The sequence below is a fragment of the Numida meleagris genome, chromosome 1, assembly GCF_002078875.1.
Source record: "Numida meleagris isolate 19003 breed g44 Domestic line chromosome 1, NumMel1.0, whole genome shotgun sequence".
NCBI classification, from domain to species: Eukaryota; Metazoa; Chordata; class Aves; order Galliformes; family Numididae; genus Numida; species Numida meleagris.
This window is the reverse complement of record NC_034409.1, coordinates 55,852,013-55,867,168: the sequence shown is the minus strand read 5'-3', so window position 1 is coordinate 55,867,168 and position 15,156 is coordinate 55,852,013. Positions and strand designations below refer to the sequence as shown.

The 15,156-nt window shown below is 38.6% G+C and overlaps 1 protein-coding gene across 1 annotated transcript in view; it reads right to left on the bottom strand.

Moving 5' to 3' along the window:
- LOC110398023 (tyrosine 3-monooxygenase-like) overlaps positions 1 to 15,156 on the bottom strand; it is a 29,845-nt gene that overhangs the window by 14,520 nt on the left and 169 nt on the right. The window contains exons 2-6 of the mRNA XM_021395317.1: positions 14,075 to 14,249; positions 11,792 to 11,880; positions 8,055 to 8,122; positions 6,748 to 6,798; positions 4,085 to 4,230 (exon numbers count right to left, since the gene is read on the bottom strand). Coding sequence (XP_021250992.1) covers positions 4,085 to 4,230; positions 6,748 to 6,798; positions 8,055 to 8,122; positions 11,792 to 11,880; positions 14,075 to 14,249 — 529 coding nt within the window. The remainder of the gene's footprint in view (positions 1 to 4,084; positions 4,231 to 6,747; positions 6,799 to 8,054; positions 8,123 to 11,791; positions 11,881 to 14,074; positions 14,250 to 15,156) is intronic.

Genomic DNA, 15,156 nt, shown 5'->3' with positions numbered 1-15,156 from the left:
GGAAGGAAGGAAGGAAGGAAGGAAGGAAGGAAGGAAGGAAGGAAGGAAGGAAGGAAGGAAGGAAAAGAAAGAGAGAGAGAAAGAAAGGAAGAAAGAAAGAGAGAGAGAAAGAAACAGAGAAGGAAAACAAGCGTTACTGGATGAAATGGAAGTGGCAAAAGATCTGAAACTATTCAGGACAAAAAAGAGTGGACAGAAAGAGTGCTTCTACCTGGCAGTATGAAGGAATAGTTAGAGTTTACCATGCTCATCTTCTATTGCTTGCCCAAATTCAATGTTATGGGTACAAAAAAGCAAGAAAGCTGAACTACAGCAAAAAAATCTATGGAGATTATGTCTATCTGTACACTGATCAAAGCCATCAGAATTAACCAGGGAAATGAAAGTGGTTGCAAAAATCTTCCTGTTCTCTTCCCTCCTCCATTAGGAAAGCAGGGTGCTATGGGGAATAGACAGATCATCAGCTATGTCTCCGTATGGACTTGCCAGGAGCTGGAACAGCAAGGGGACTCCCTTATTGCTGATACCATATTGAGCCAATCAGGAAGAACATGAAAAGCTCAGATCTGGTAATTGTGGGGCTAAATTCTGAATTTGAACCATCTGAAAAATATATCAGACCAGTACTAAGCTTTAAAGTAACTCAGTTTTGGAAGACTATGAGAAGGTCTAGGGAAATTTATATTGTTATAGAATCCATGCTGGAGGAGCTGAAAGGAAATGAAAATTAAAGCTTGTGTTCCCTGGGATGCTTTTTTAAATAGAGGCCGGTGAATCAGACAGTCTGTTGATGGAACAAGGTTGGCAAGTTGCCTGCCAAAGCCATAGGAAAATGTTATCTGCTGAAGTCATTATCTGCAAAATCTGAGCTTTCATTTCATCGGTGCACAATAAAACCAGCAATCAGTAGAGAATAGGAAGCTTGACTGATTGGACCTGCTGCCCAAAGGTTTCTGAATTCAAAAAGAGATGAAGAGAGGATCTTGAGCAGTTGACCTAAAGTGATCTGTAAGGCTTAAATCTTGACATAGAAAAATCTGTGCATACAGTACTGCACGTTGTAGTGTGAGCTTGCCTGAGCCAGTTCACTGGCTGTAATTTCTTCCAGCTGCAGAGGACAGTGAATGTCTAAATCCAAATATCTTTCCTAGAAAGAAAGTACCTAGGTTCATCTAGTTAACTCTTTAGAAAAAACTCGTGATGTGTTAATTTATCACATGGTTAATCCTTTAAATTCACTTCAAGTGATTAGGAAATACTTATGATGTAGGGTATCTTTCTATATAAAGCAACCTCATTACCAGACTGGGAAACACTAGACAGATCTTGTAGTTCTACTTGTATTAAAGTGAAAAGAAATTGCTTGGCAGACTTCACAGATGCTGCTGTGTAAAAGACAAGATGGAATTTCATCTGGCTATCTAGGCTGGCTATAACATGATAATTTTCCATCCAGGATATTCCTTTCTCTCTCTGCATCTCCACAGTTTATTACACAAAGGCTTATCATCACATATGCTAAGGAATGATCCAGTCATTACAGGCACTGCTCAGTAAAGATATGTGCTGGGATTTGTGTCCTGACTGGAAGAGTGGGACTGTTCAGAGCTCAACCAGAGCTAACCAGCAACAGGACAAACATCATGATGCATCTTCACACAGGGTGTAGCGAGTGAAATTCCTCCACTGTATGCCAAGGAACTTTGGGAGACCTCATAGCCTAGAGGTTAGCTGAAGTTTGGTTGGTGCAGCACTGTACATCCATAGCATCCATAGCCTAAGCTGTTGATTCATGAGTTGCAGGAACAAAAATTCTGGCAAAAGCCATCCAAATTAGTAATAAATAAGAATAACTCTTTATAAATCTTACCCTTCAGCCAGTGGCTGTTTGGTGCAAGGCTGTCTTTAACATCACTTTTACAGGTATTACAGATGCTTTTGACTTAGACTGAATTTGCTGCAAAGAAATCTTGCAATAATGTCAATCTTAATGCTATCCTAAAAACATTCTGTGTAGTGAAACAATCTTATTAGAGGGAATCATTAAAGAAAAGGAGAGTATCAATTCAAAGCCTCCAAGAGTCCAAAATATCTTACTCACTCTTAAATGTCTGTATCTGTAAACATAGCATACATTGTACCAACTCTGTTCCGTCTGTGCTTAATGTTTCATAAAGTCTCTAGGCTAAACAGTAGATTTTATCTACAGTTTAAGGAGGGTAGGACCAGCACTCCAGAGAGCCATTCTTTCCATTTTCCTTGAACACCCATGCCAGGATGGAATAAAATGCCTCTGACATGCCTGATTCTCATTCCCCATCAGATAAATAATTTGGACAGTTAGCTTATGCTAGCCATGCTCTGTTTGTAGTAGTAAAGCTTAAACTTCCTGTGAATATTATCTCAAATTTTACTGGAAGAATTTTTAAAATGATCATGTTTACTGTATTTTATTTATTTATTTATTTATTTTGCTAGGAAAGTTTGAAAAGCATGGAGATAGTTTAGAACCAGAGCCTGAAAAAGAACTGAACAGGTCCAGACTCCATGCAATCAAATCCTGTCAACAACATGAGCAAAAGAAATAGTACTATGACAGGATAGTCTTACATTGTCCTAAACTCTCTCACTTTGTAGTCAGCTGATTCAATTACAGAGTATTGAATATCTGTGGTAATCAGATCAGTATCACGTGATTTCTGGAGCTACCTGTTGTCAACTACTGTGCAAATGAAACAAGATGAGATAAACTACTTCATGAGAAAAATATTTATAAGCCCAGGAAAGGAACAGATATCTGAATAGAGGAAAAATAAATGAGAAAATACAGAAGAAAATACATAATACACGTGAAAATTCCTACAACTGGATGTGATGTTGCTGGCATGTTCATTAGAGATGCATTTCATAAGCCAACCCTCCACTCTCTTACACTAATGTTGCAATAAAATGTTTTCATCAGATAGTTTAAATTTACTAAAATTGGCAGTGTCTTGGAAACCTATTCAGGCACAGAAAGCTTAATTAATTTTACTAGCATCACCTACAGATACATGGAACAGGTCACTTTATTCCTTGAATACCAGATTTAAACTGAATTTATGTAAAGTGAAGCCAAAGTTTTTATTTATTTGTTTTGACATAGTGAACAGCTGTCCTCTACTTTCTAGAACATCTGCTTGTCACTCAGGATGAGCAAGGAGGTTTCAAAGACAGCCTTTCTTTGGTTAATTTTGATAGCAATGATAAAATCACTTGATTGACACAGCTGATTGGACAAGAGAATGTATTCAGCCTGTGGCTTAATAATAATACTGCAGGCTCTCTTTCTCTCCTGCCCTACACTAGTCATAGAATCATAGAATCATTAATGTTGGAAAAGACTTCAAAGATCATCACGTTTAACCATCAATCCATCAGCACTATGCCCACTAACCATGTCCCTAAAATGCCACATTTACACTTTTCTTGGAAACCTCCAGAGATGATGACCCCACCACCGACCTGGGCAGCCTGTGCCGTGCAGCACCACTCTTTCTGAGAACTGTTCCTAATATCCAACTTGAACCTCTTTTGGTGCAACTTAAGGCCCTTCCCTCATCTCACATCGTTGTTACCTGGGAGAAGAGGCTGATTCCCACTTCACCACAACCTCCTTTCAGGTCACTGTAGAGAGTGATAAAGTCTCCCTTGAACCTCCTCTTCTCCAGACTGAACAACCTCAGCTGCTTCTCATAAGACTTGTGCCCCAGACTCTACACAGTTCCTTTGCCCTTCTCTGGACACACTCCAGTGCCTCAATGTCTTTCTTGCTGTAAGGGACCTAAAACTGAACACAGTACTCAAGGTGCGGCCTCACCAGTGCTGATTACAGAGGGATGATCATCTCCCTGCTCCTGCTGCCTGCACTATTTCTCATACAAGCCAGGATGCCATTGGCCTTCTTGGCACCTGGGCACACTGCTGGCTCATCTTCAGACAGCAGTCAACTAACACCCCCAGATCCTTCTCCTTTGTGCAGCTTTCCAGCCACCACCAAATATCCAGGAAACCATAGAACAAGTCATGGTTCAGAATGACTGGCCTTTCAGAAATCTGGACACATCCTGAAGTTGAGGTATGTTGTCCTCTTGGTAGCCACAGTATTTCTCCAGCTGCTGGAAAGCATCCAGGTACTGTGTACAGGCATGAGTAGGGTAGAGGCTGCTCAGCTTCCTGTAGACTTCTCTCCTGAAAAGCAAGAGCTGTGTAATGTGTCCCACCTCAGTAAAGCAGTACTTCTCTGCTCCACTTACAGACCTAAAGAAGCATAATCCCCAAGCATAGGTGACAGTCTAAAAATCTAATACAAAACTAACAAGAAGTAACGGGATGGCAAAAAACTTATAGAAATGGTTATTTTTCCTCAGACATAGCCCTAGGGTGTTAACAATTTTATGAACATTGTTTTATGAAAATTGAGATCATTCTTGGAAATACTGACTATGGAAAATGATTTTTTTTTTTTTTTGGTGATGCTACTGTTGCTATGGAGGTGATAGCCAGTCTCTGTAATGTTTCTGTCCATTTGCATGGATGCCTTACACAGTGTGGGAGTAATGAATCAAAATGAAGGGGGAAGGAAAAAAAACCAACAAAAATCCCAAAACTTAGGAGGAATAAAAATAAAAGAACAGAGGGAAACAGTGGTTGCTGTCAGTATTGCAAAAGCTGCAGGAGACTGGGCCCTTTCCATGGAAGAATTAGGAAAAAATGAGGGTAACTAGAGTTCAAATGTTGCCTAGGCTTATTCCCCCTAGACTACTACTGACTTCAGTGGGATTGCATAGGATCTGAACTAGTACACTGTTCCACCCTGGACTGGAGTTTAGAGAGGGCAGGACTGTTTACGCTCCTGCACATATGGTCCCTTTTATCAAAGTATCACTCTACTGTTTGTCCAAACTACCACAGAAACACAGAGAATCTCAGACAGCAGTTATGAACTGTCCTAAGTCAAGCACCCATTCTCTCTAAGTACCTCTGAGGCAATCATCTAAGTTCCCTCAAAAGTCAATAGAGAGTAGCAGATATTTCCAGAGGGCAGTTTAGCTTGCCCTAATGTAGTGTTTCAAATAGATGTGAAGCCTCACCACACAGAGGTGCTAGTCTGATTGTAAAGGACCCTAGATCATGGATCATCTTTTAGAAAACTGAAGTAGAATTTTAAAAATGACTACATCCAGTTCTTTCTATTTCTAAAATAATCACATTGTTTTCTGCATCAGTTGTCTCCACAAAGGACCATTAGGCTGCTACTTAAAGGTCATCCAGTCCAGAGATGGGAAGAGAAAGACAATATCTATGTTTTACATAAATTTCCTTATCGATTTAGATAAAAAGTAGTATTATTCAGCTTTTTTTATGGAGATGTGACAGGTGCATCCCTGTAATTTTGTCCTAGATCCTCCCTTTTTCTTGTCATATCTTTTGCAAACAAGAAATCATGTATGACTGCTCAGTTTCAGGGCCTTCCACAGCCTGCTGCTTAAAAATAGAAACTCAGCTCATCTGTACCCTCTGTTTTTTGAAAGTCATGTTTCTGCACTTGATTAGTTTTCATTTTTATAGCCATGTTGCTACAAACTGAAGGCATCCAGCAACTCTACAGAGTGAACACCAGGGGAATTTAGTCTATGCTACAAATTTCCCATTTGATTGCGCTCGGTTCTTAATTACATTTTATTGTTCCATTGTTACCTGACCTCAGATCACAGCCCCGGGGAGCTATGATAACCATTGGGAGGTTTAATTTTGGAAAGAGTTTCACAAGACAAGACAACCTGGATTACTAGGGCTTGCTTTCTGGGGAAATAGGCAGATACTGCTGTAAAGGTCTATTCTGTTACCACAGTGGGACTAATTCCAGGTGGAGAAGAAATGGAATGACAAGAGTTTGACAACAAAAGGGGAAAAAAAGGAAAGAACAAAAAATTAAATTTTCATTAATATGAGTTTCACACGCAACATACCATGCCAAGATTGCCGGGTAGTGGTAGCAATCATGAGCATGACACTGACCATCAATCTTTGACAATTGAAGAATTTTAGAAAAACCTATAACAACTTAATAAAAATATGACTGCCTGGCTGAGTTGGATTCGAGTTCTCAATGTGATTATGGACAACACCCTTCTAGCTTTCTGTGGCATGGTAAATTTTATCTAAAATAAAATAATCACTGAAAAAGATGGGATGGCCCTTTGGTTGAGGTCCTGGAATGAGACATGTAGTATGTGTATTTGGTACCTGACATTGACTTAAAATTCCTATACGATTTGGACAAATGACTTAAACTCTCACTTTTTCAGTTCCCCAGCATTCTTCCTTTTCCCCACCTTTGGGCTGTCTTTCCATTTAAATTGCAAACTGAACAAAGACTATTATGTGCACATGTGGCACCTTTCCCAAGTTTAAGATATTCTACTATAGGCTCCAGGTGTTTTGTGGCTTCTGATATCTTGAAGTAATGGTCTGGCAGGGAGATGGTCAGGACAATGCATTTTGCTCTAGAAAGTGAATAGTTTCAGCTCAGAGAATGGCTTTCTGTAAAACAAATGACCAAAAGAACATACTTTACTATGGAGAAATATTTCAGGTGGCTAAACATGTTTTTAAAATAACTGCCTCACATTGCTAGTCCTTCCTGGTACTGTCTGGCACTATAGTGGAATGGTCCAGGAGTCAGAGCATAAGTGACAAACTCACCAAGTTGCAGTCTCTTGTGCTGTGTATTCGATGTGTGGCAAAGGGTCCCCACTGTAAAGAGGAGAGGATGTAATGCATATTTCTAAAGCAAGATTCAAATTCAATTTCAAGAATTTCATTCTTTGCCTGCACAATGAATGTTTGCTGTAATGAATATAGAAATAGCAAATAGTATATAATTAATCACTTATTTTTCTAGGTAGATTCTAACGTGTGTATTTTCTCGTGTTAAATCTGGGGAGAAAACAGAGGGATGTGTTAAGAAAGGGAGCCATGTTTTGCTTGGCAGAAGAAAAGAGACGCATTCAGGCTTAACTTTACCTCTGCTGAATGCAATCTAGCAACCATCAAACACCGTGTGTCTGGATGTTCCATCTCTGGAGGACATGATCAGCACAATATCATCATCAAACTCATCAGCACAGAGTTGCCCAAGCACACACTGAATGGTTGCCACTAATTTCTCTGATGGATGGTCTTCTCTCCTCTTCCTCACTGTCACTTCTCCAACAGCTCTGAGTCAGCTGAGTCTATACTTTTGTACTGTTTTATGATGGACTATCTATAACATGTAGAGGCAATGAGAAAACTATAGTCAAATAGAATTCTCTTTGGATATTCTGACTTGGGAGATTTTACCATTTCTTAGACTCCATGAGACTGATAATCATAATCCACAACCTGTCCTAATCATCTAGTTATCTCCACCAGATAGCAGTGTGATTCTGATGAAGTTTTATGCAGAAAGGCAGGAACATTTTCAATCAAACATATAAGACATGAGAGTTTTTTAGGCTTTTCCGTCTTTCTAGAAAAGACTGTAGTCTTGATAGCATTGCTCCAATTAGGGAGAATTTAGTTGGAAATGTTAATCTTCATGGGCATAGACATTTTGACAAACAAATAATAAAAATAGCGAATTTTCTTTTCTTTTTCAAAAATGCATTCTCAAAACTTGCCAGGTAACAACATTTATGACATAGTTTATTGAAAAAGATCAGCCTCAGATTGGGAACTTGTCCTAAAAGAAGCCACAAATTTGAAAAGACCCGTATGAAAGAATTACCTCTGATAAGACAATGAGATGTAAATTCAACCTCATGACTTCATCTTAAGATACATTTACTGTATTGTGAGAAAAGTTTATTTTGTATGAAGGTGAAGGTTCTGTTTCTAGATTCTGTTTTCCATTAGATAGCCTCATAGATATATTGACAGAATATTAAGTCTCTGGTATTTCTTCCACATGACGATATCTGAAAGTACACAGTGAAAGATAAACGTCTCTTCAGCAGCCTTATACTTACACTCTGTAATTATAGGCAAGGTCAGCAAAGAATGCCCTCCGTTTCCTGTACTCCAGGTCAGTGTATCCCTGAGTTAGAACATAGTTTGAAAAAAAAAACAAAACAGCTTTACATTAAGAGATATTTCAGAGTATGAATAAATTCTCTGGCATAAGCATGAAAAATAACTAGGCTTCATTTAAGTTGTTCTCTCTGAGGCAATGAATCTTGATCCTTTTGAAAAAGGCGAGCCAAAGTCTGCACTGTTACATCTGTGACATTCTGCTGAAAATTTTGGGCTTTATTCCAGAAAAGAAAGTATTTGGCTTGGTGGAAAAGTTTTGGAGTTGTTCATAAGCACTACGTCACAGACCATTAAACTTAAAGTCAAATTTAAATGGAAATCATGCTAAAAATATAATTGAATTAGAGGTGGATTGTCTCTTCTGCTGGAAGGGAATTCAGTCTCTGAGTCTTAGCACTCCTTTGCTAAGCACAAAAGCTGCAGCATTGGAGCATGATGAACATAATGGTACCAAGCCTGATGTCATCTTGCCAGATAAAATACAATACACCTGAACGGTGGGAAAAGAAGGAGTCCACACTGGCTAGAAATCATTGGAACCACAACTTAATATGTAAAAAATATATGCATTCAGCTGAATCTCCTCATGCTCATTTGTTGCCATGTTATAATAAAGATACATTCAGAGGTGTCTGTTCAAAAGGGCAGTTTACTTATTAAATACAGAAAATATCTTTTTTTCCTCCTCAGTGTTTACTAGAAGTCTAGCTTCAAGCAGGGTTCTCCAGGTATTAAATATGAATAAACATGTGGAATCAAGTTCCTTTGAATTTTACAACAGACATAACAAGAATAATATCTGAAATCTGGCACAATGTTATTAATATAACTCATAAAGCGGCGTTGATCAGCATCACTGTACAAATATTTATTATGCTCAAATATTCAGAACTTTCTGGAATCATTTTTCCTTCTACAAGCCAATTTTCTCCCTTAGGTTTATTCACATAATTTTCAGTGTAGCAATAATAGCAGTAATATTACAGTTAATGAGTACTGTGTGCATGAATCTAAGGAAAGAACTGGGTCCCAAGAGCATGTTTATTTTTTGTCGTGTGTTACGGATAATATGGTCATTCAGATGCCACCTTTTCTTGTCAGTAGCTATAATGCATCCATGTAAAATACATGGTAAAGCCATTGGACCAGGCTCTTGTTGGTGTTAGGACCTTTCATCTTTGTCCCTGCAGCAGGAAGTTTCCCAAGGAAGCACAACAGTTCATAATCAGTGTCAGAGTGCCCCAGCAACTGATGTCATAGTGTAATTTGTTTCCTTTTTCAGCTCTCAAGGAGACAGTAAAGGACAAAGTGGAACTGCTGAGATGGATAGCCTAAGCTACCTATTCAGTAGTAAATGTATATGCAAAATTTCTGCTGAGCCAGCTGTACATATTAGCACATTTTGATACTTTCCTCCAGCCTGCCCGCTTTGAGGCATGCTCAGCAGCACAGTAAGTGAGGCTGATTTGTGCTCCTTCCTGCAACAGAAAAATGGTTTCCAGTGCCTAAACTAACTTGCTTCAAGTTAAGGCATTTCCACATTGCACTTCATTCTGCAGTGCCAATTTATCCCTACGCAATACTTCTGTAACCCTACACTGCTAATGCTTTCTCTCACTCTATTCAGTACTCACACCTTCTATTTAGCAAAATAGGAGGGGAACTTAGTCTTATTAAAATAATTCCCAATATGTATTCATTAGTCTCATGAGAAAAAAAACCTCAGAGTCAACTCAGGAAAAACAAAGGCAAATACTTGGAATGTTTCTATCAGAAAGACACAAGGAAGAATGAACGACAGAGTCATAGAATATCCTGAGTTGGATGGGATGCATGTGGATCATCTTGAATCCAACTTCATGCCAATGTCCTGGGTAAGGATGATCTGAAGATCTCCTAGAGATTACTAGTTTAATAAATCACTATCAAAAATAGAAGATAGACCTGAATTATTTATATATTTTTTTCCCACACAGAGATGTGCAGTCAGGAAGTGGCCCTTCAGATCCCCTTATCCATCTGTACACAATTCATATCTCACTACGCTAAATCTGGAAACCATTCATATTTTTTTCCCAGTACTTTATCTTAGAATTATCATCACTGGAGTAGGACTCTACAGTGCATTTTTTCTCTTCCTACTCTATAATTTCTAGATATTAGAATCATAGAATATTCCAAGTTGGAAGGGACCTATAAGGATCATCAAACCTGACTCCTACATTTTCCTTTGTTCTTTTCAAAAGAGGTGTTTTAAAGTTCTGATAACCTCCAGCTCCTGCTCACTTGGCACAGTAACACTGTGAGCAGCAGGGAGATGTCTGCAGAATTCCTTCTCTTGTTTCTTCTATGAGAAATCAGCACGGGATCTGCCCCAGTTTTCAGTTATCCCACCTACCTGCTCGACAGGGCTACCAAGGGGCATGCTGAGAGCCTGCACCATTCCTCCACAGATTTTTGTATGGTGAGAAAATTCCCAGAACAAAACGAAAATCACAGATGTAAAAAACAGCAAGTTTTAAAAGAGCAAGAAATCCTATTGAGTCCTTATCTTGGGGGAAGAAAAATAAACCATCACAAAACCAGGATAAAAAAAAAGGGGGGGGGGGGGGAAATGCTGGAATCTGCTTCTCCTCCAGCCATCACAGCTCCCATTCTTGCCCCATGTACCTCAAGTACTGAGCCAAGCGAAGCAGAGGCCAGCACCATGCAGAGATATTACAGGGCTGAATACATACACAAAACTGTTATGAGTAAAGCTTTGTTTGTGGCCCACTCATAACTATTATCTACTGCCTGAATCCAAAGGAAAGCTCATCACAATCATTCTAACAATATTTTGCAGACAGAAAATCATCAATAAACACTGCCAAAATTCTGGCTCCAGAAACCTTGGGAAAAGTTAAATGCAAATAAGAATTATAGTCTTTAAAACTTGCTTCCATTTTAAATTTTAGGTACTTATTTCAATGGAAATCACTAGACATTTTGAGATTCTTCAGTCACATTTAAACCTTAGTTCCAGTATATGTCCATGAATCCGTGCTGCCATGTATCTGATTTATTTGCTGTCTAGACAATGTATTCAAGTTTTAATATCGTACTTCTCTCTGTGGGATCTGACAATCTGGTATTTATTAGGGACTAGCTCTTGTCTAGCGTCTTGTCCTCATTATTGTCCACTGTACATCTGCACTTGAATGAGATTCCTGGCATATGCAAATTTAAAAATGCAGACATAAAGTGAAAATTAAAAACATAGGAAATACAAAATGCAGAAGGCTGAGAAACTTGAAGGTTAGATGGACCAGCTAAAAAAAGTGGGTATACTTCAAAGAAAATGAGGGTGAAATAATAAACTAGATTATTATTGTTTTAACTAAGCCATGAAATGAAAACACAAGCTAAAGTCTATATTTAATTGAAATGACCTTATCATGTGTCTGATGTTAATCACATTTACCTTGGTGAATCAAGGCCCGTAAGCTTTTCTCATTAACTTATTGATTCTGCAATCCCTAACTTCACTGAATATTAGCTTTTATCTGGCTCTTCTCTGCTGTTTTTTCCAGAGTATTCCATTATTCCTGAAATTCTCCTTAAAAAAAAAAAAAAAAATTCCCTATGGAAGGTTCCCTTTTGAAAATCAAACCAACCGTGACCTCAGACTTACAGGGTGATCATGGTCAAAACTGGGTTCATACATGGTGATCAGATGGTGACATTTGTCTAGATCTTGAATTTTTCTGGGGAACCAGGGCACTGTAGAGAAAGTAGTAAGAATTAAATGAAATAGGATCAAATAATTTAGAAGAGACATAAAAAGCAGAAGCTATGTGGATGATTACGGATTTTCTTTTCATCATAGAATATATAAATATTCGTAACTATGCTGCACCAGAAGTCAGTAATCACGTTTCAGTTTGCTGACCAATCTGTCAGACTGGATGAAAAATGATCTGAAACTAACTTGTAAGGATAAACTATCAGTTTTAATTAGGAGAAATAATCTTCAAAGGAAAAATATTTCATCTTAGAGCAAATGAGATGTTTGAAACAGTGCAACAAGTTTTGTTGTACATTTTGGATTTCAAAAAATATTTTGATCTTGTCTAAAAAGTGTTCTTAAATTTTCATACTGGTAAAAGTGAAAACAGCAGTTTAAAAGGAAGACGTGAACCTTTTAGAAACAAAATAAGCCAAGAATCTTGACTTTTGTTCATTTTACCTCTTTTTCTTTTCCAGGAAAATTAAGCACTAGCTGAACTCCCAACAGTTTCCTTCCCTTGAAGTGAGGAACTTCTCTGGTGACTAAAAGAATATTTGTACAGTAATAATTTTAATTTAAATCCCAGCATTTATAATTAATTAATTTTAAAACCACAGAAGAAAGACAAAGTTAGTGCTGCTTTCTGAGATCAGACTGATGCTGAAGTCAGACTGTCATTACAGCTGAGAAAAATACCTTTAGGAGTCACTTGAATCTGACACTTGACGAGAGAAGACCAGGCATCTATGTACTGAACGGCAAATCTAGCTTTAGCCCTATTAAATTACACCCAGCTAAAGTATATAAGACTAGAAAAACACACCAATTTGGGGAAATTCCAGTTCTTTCATGCAATCATAGCCAATGCTGCAATAAGAAGGAAGAAATGCAAGTCTGACAGATGTCTTACATCACTCCCTTTTTCTTTTTTTTCTGAATCTTTTAACAGACCATGTTAAACACAGATCCTAGTTCCAGCGCATCTGAAATGAACAATTTCTTCTGAGCACAAACCTCTCAACTCTCAAGAAATTCCTAAAGAAATGTTCCTTCAGCTCCAAAGCCAACTTGGCTCTCCACTTGCCCTGATGAGAGCGATGTCCTTTTGATACCAGTGCAGTCCCTGATGACTGTTTGGCATGGACTGCCTCTCATCACTAGACTGAAAGTGAATTTCAAGAAACATCCAAAGGTATCCATGTAGGACTGGATTAGCTAAAAGGTCCCTGAGGATTGCTGCCTGGCCTTGGCAAGTATAGGAAGCCTGAAGGCAATTTCATATTCAGAGTACCATGAGTCAATCCAGCTCTCTCATCTACCAGGGGCACTTCTGGCATCCCCGGGACTATGTGAAAAGTCTCTAATAGTTTCCTGTATTCATACATACCCTTTCTGCCTGTAAACAGAACTGTCTAACTCTGTCAAATTCACTTTCCATCCCTCTATGATAATTCAACTGGCTGTGAGCAGAGTAGTCATTTGCAGCATTTTACAAGAAGCTCATTCCCTGCTTCTACCAGTCAGACCACTACCTGAAGGCTTTCTTCTGATCCTCTCCCTCTTACACCCTGGAAGCTTTTTCCAGCTGGTTGCATTTAGCTCTTTTCAGTGGAAGAGAAACCTAACTCCAGAGGGTCCTACTGGTGCCAAATGGCATCAGCCAGGGCACTGTAAACAGAAATCTACAGCTTTTTAGCAAAACCAACACCACACACTACAAGCAAGTGAAACATTCAGACTCTCTGCCATATTATTACATTCCCAGCAAGTGTCTGTGTTCACCCCGCAGAGCCTCATAGCAGTCAATTCTCTGCCAAGCTCGCAGCTCTCAGTCCACAGGTTTCTAGACATTGAAGAGTTTCCAGTTTCTCCTGAGCTTCTTGTTTTGCTGCTCTTTCCTTTTCATTTACCTCTTGTTGGAACACTCTTCTCACCTCTGTTCCATTGACAATGTCAAATTGCCTCCCTTTTCACACCAGTGGGAATGATCCCAGGGAAAAGAGTCACACACAGAAAAAGAAAAAAAAAGTGAATGCATGCTCACCTGTTTTCCAAACTAATTAAATTATTATTATTGAGCTAAAAGTAATTTAAAAAAGCCCAACAACACAGAAAAAGAACCATCACCAGCAAAAATTTAATCCGAATAGAAATAAAACAGCACTAGCATATGCATATGTGTCTTACCTTTGTCTTCTTTTCCAGTTTTCACATCCTCTGCTACTCTCTTTAAGGAGCTGATAAGGTGACTAACATCAGTACTATTAACTTCACATTCAACAAAAATGTCAAGATCATCAGCAGAGTTCTTGAGCTTTTTGATTTTCCTGGTTTCAAAGTGATGGATCTGAGTTTCAAACATCTGCAAGAGCTAGATGTTAATATGATGAATCTTTTCCAAGAAATGAAAAGCTGAGTCGAGGGACAGTTCTGCAATGTCTTTAAAAGGTGATTTAAAGAGACCTTAGCAAGAAGTACATGTTAAGCAATGAAGCCTAGTAATGCCCAATTTAGAAGGAAGATACAGGCAGAGGTAGAGTAAACACAGTAGAATTAGGTAGAAGGAGATAGAGATGAAAGATGAGATACTGTTGATTGCAGCATTTAATCTGTGCAGAAATAACAATTGAGTGTAACTCTCGAGAGCCTAACAGAGTGGAAGCAGATCAATTGATGTGTAATAGCACCATAATCATTAAATAATTGCAAATAATTAAAAATGAGTAAGAAACACAATGCTTTAATTTTGAGTTATTCATTTTCTCAGATAAGAGTGAGCACTTGGTAGGGATACTTCATGCTCTTAGAATACATAATGCCTCTGTGGTTTACAGCTCTTGTATACTCTATCTTTCCTGTCAAATATGGAGAAAAAAAAAATCATTGGCTCCTAACATCCCCACATCTAAGTACTTCAAATGTTGCCCTGTTTTTCAGTCATAGCTGACCACCACAACTGCTAGAAAGAAGCAACAGATCCGTATCTGTTCTTGCATAAAATTATGATTCTTCTAAATAACTGTCTAGCTGCTTGCTCCATTCAGAAAATTTTCCTTCCCCATCTAGAGAGATCAGCCAAGCTCTCTGAGCAGCTGTAGCACAACAGGAGCAAGAAGGAAAGAGTAAGGCAAGTGGAGAAATAGGTCAATAACACAGTCAGGGAGAGAAAGAAAGGTCAGAGAGAGGGAGATGCAGATGGGAGAGGTGAAGGCAAAAGGGACAGTAGAGATGGGTCAGTGGAGGAAGGGAATTACAGGTGAAAAGCGGGA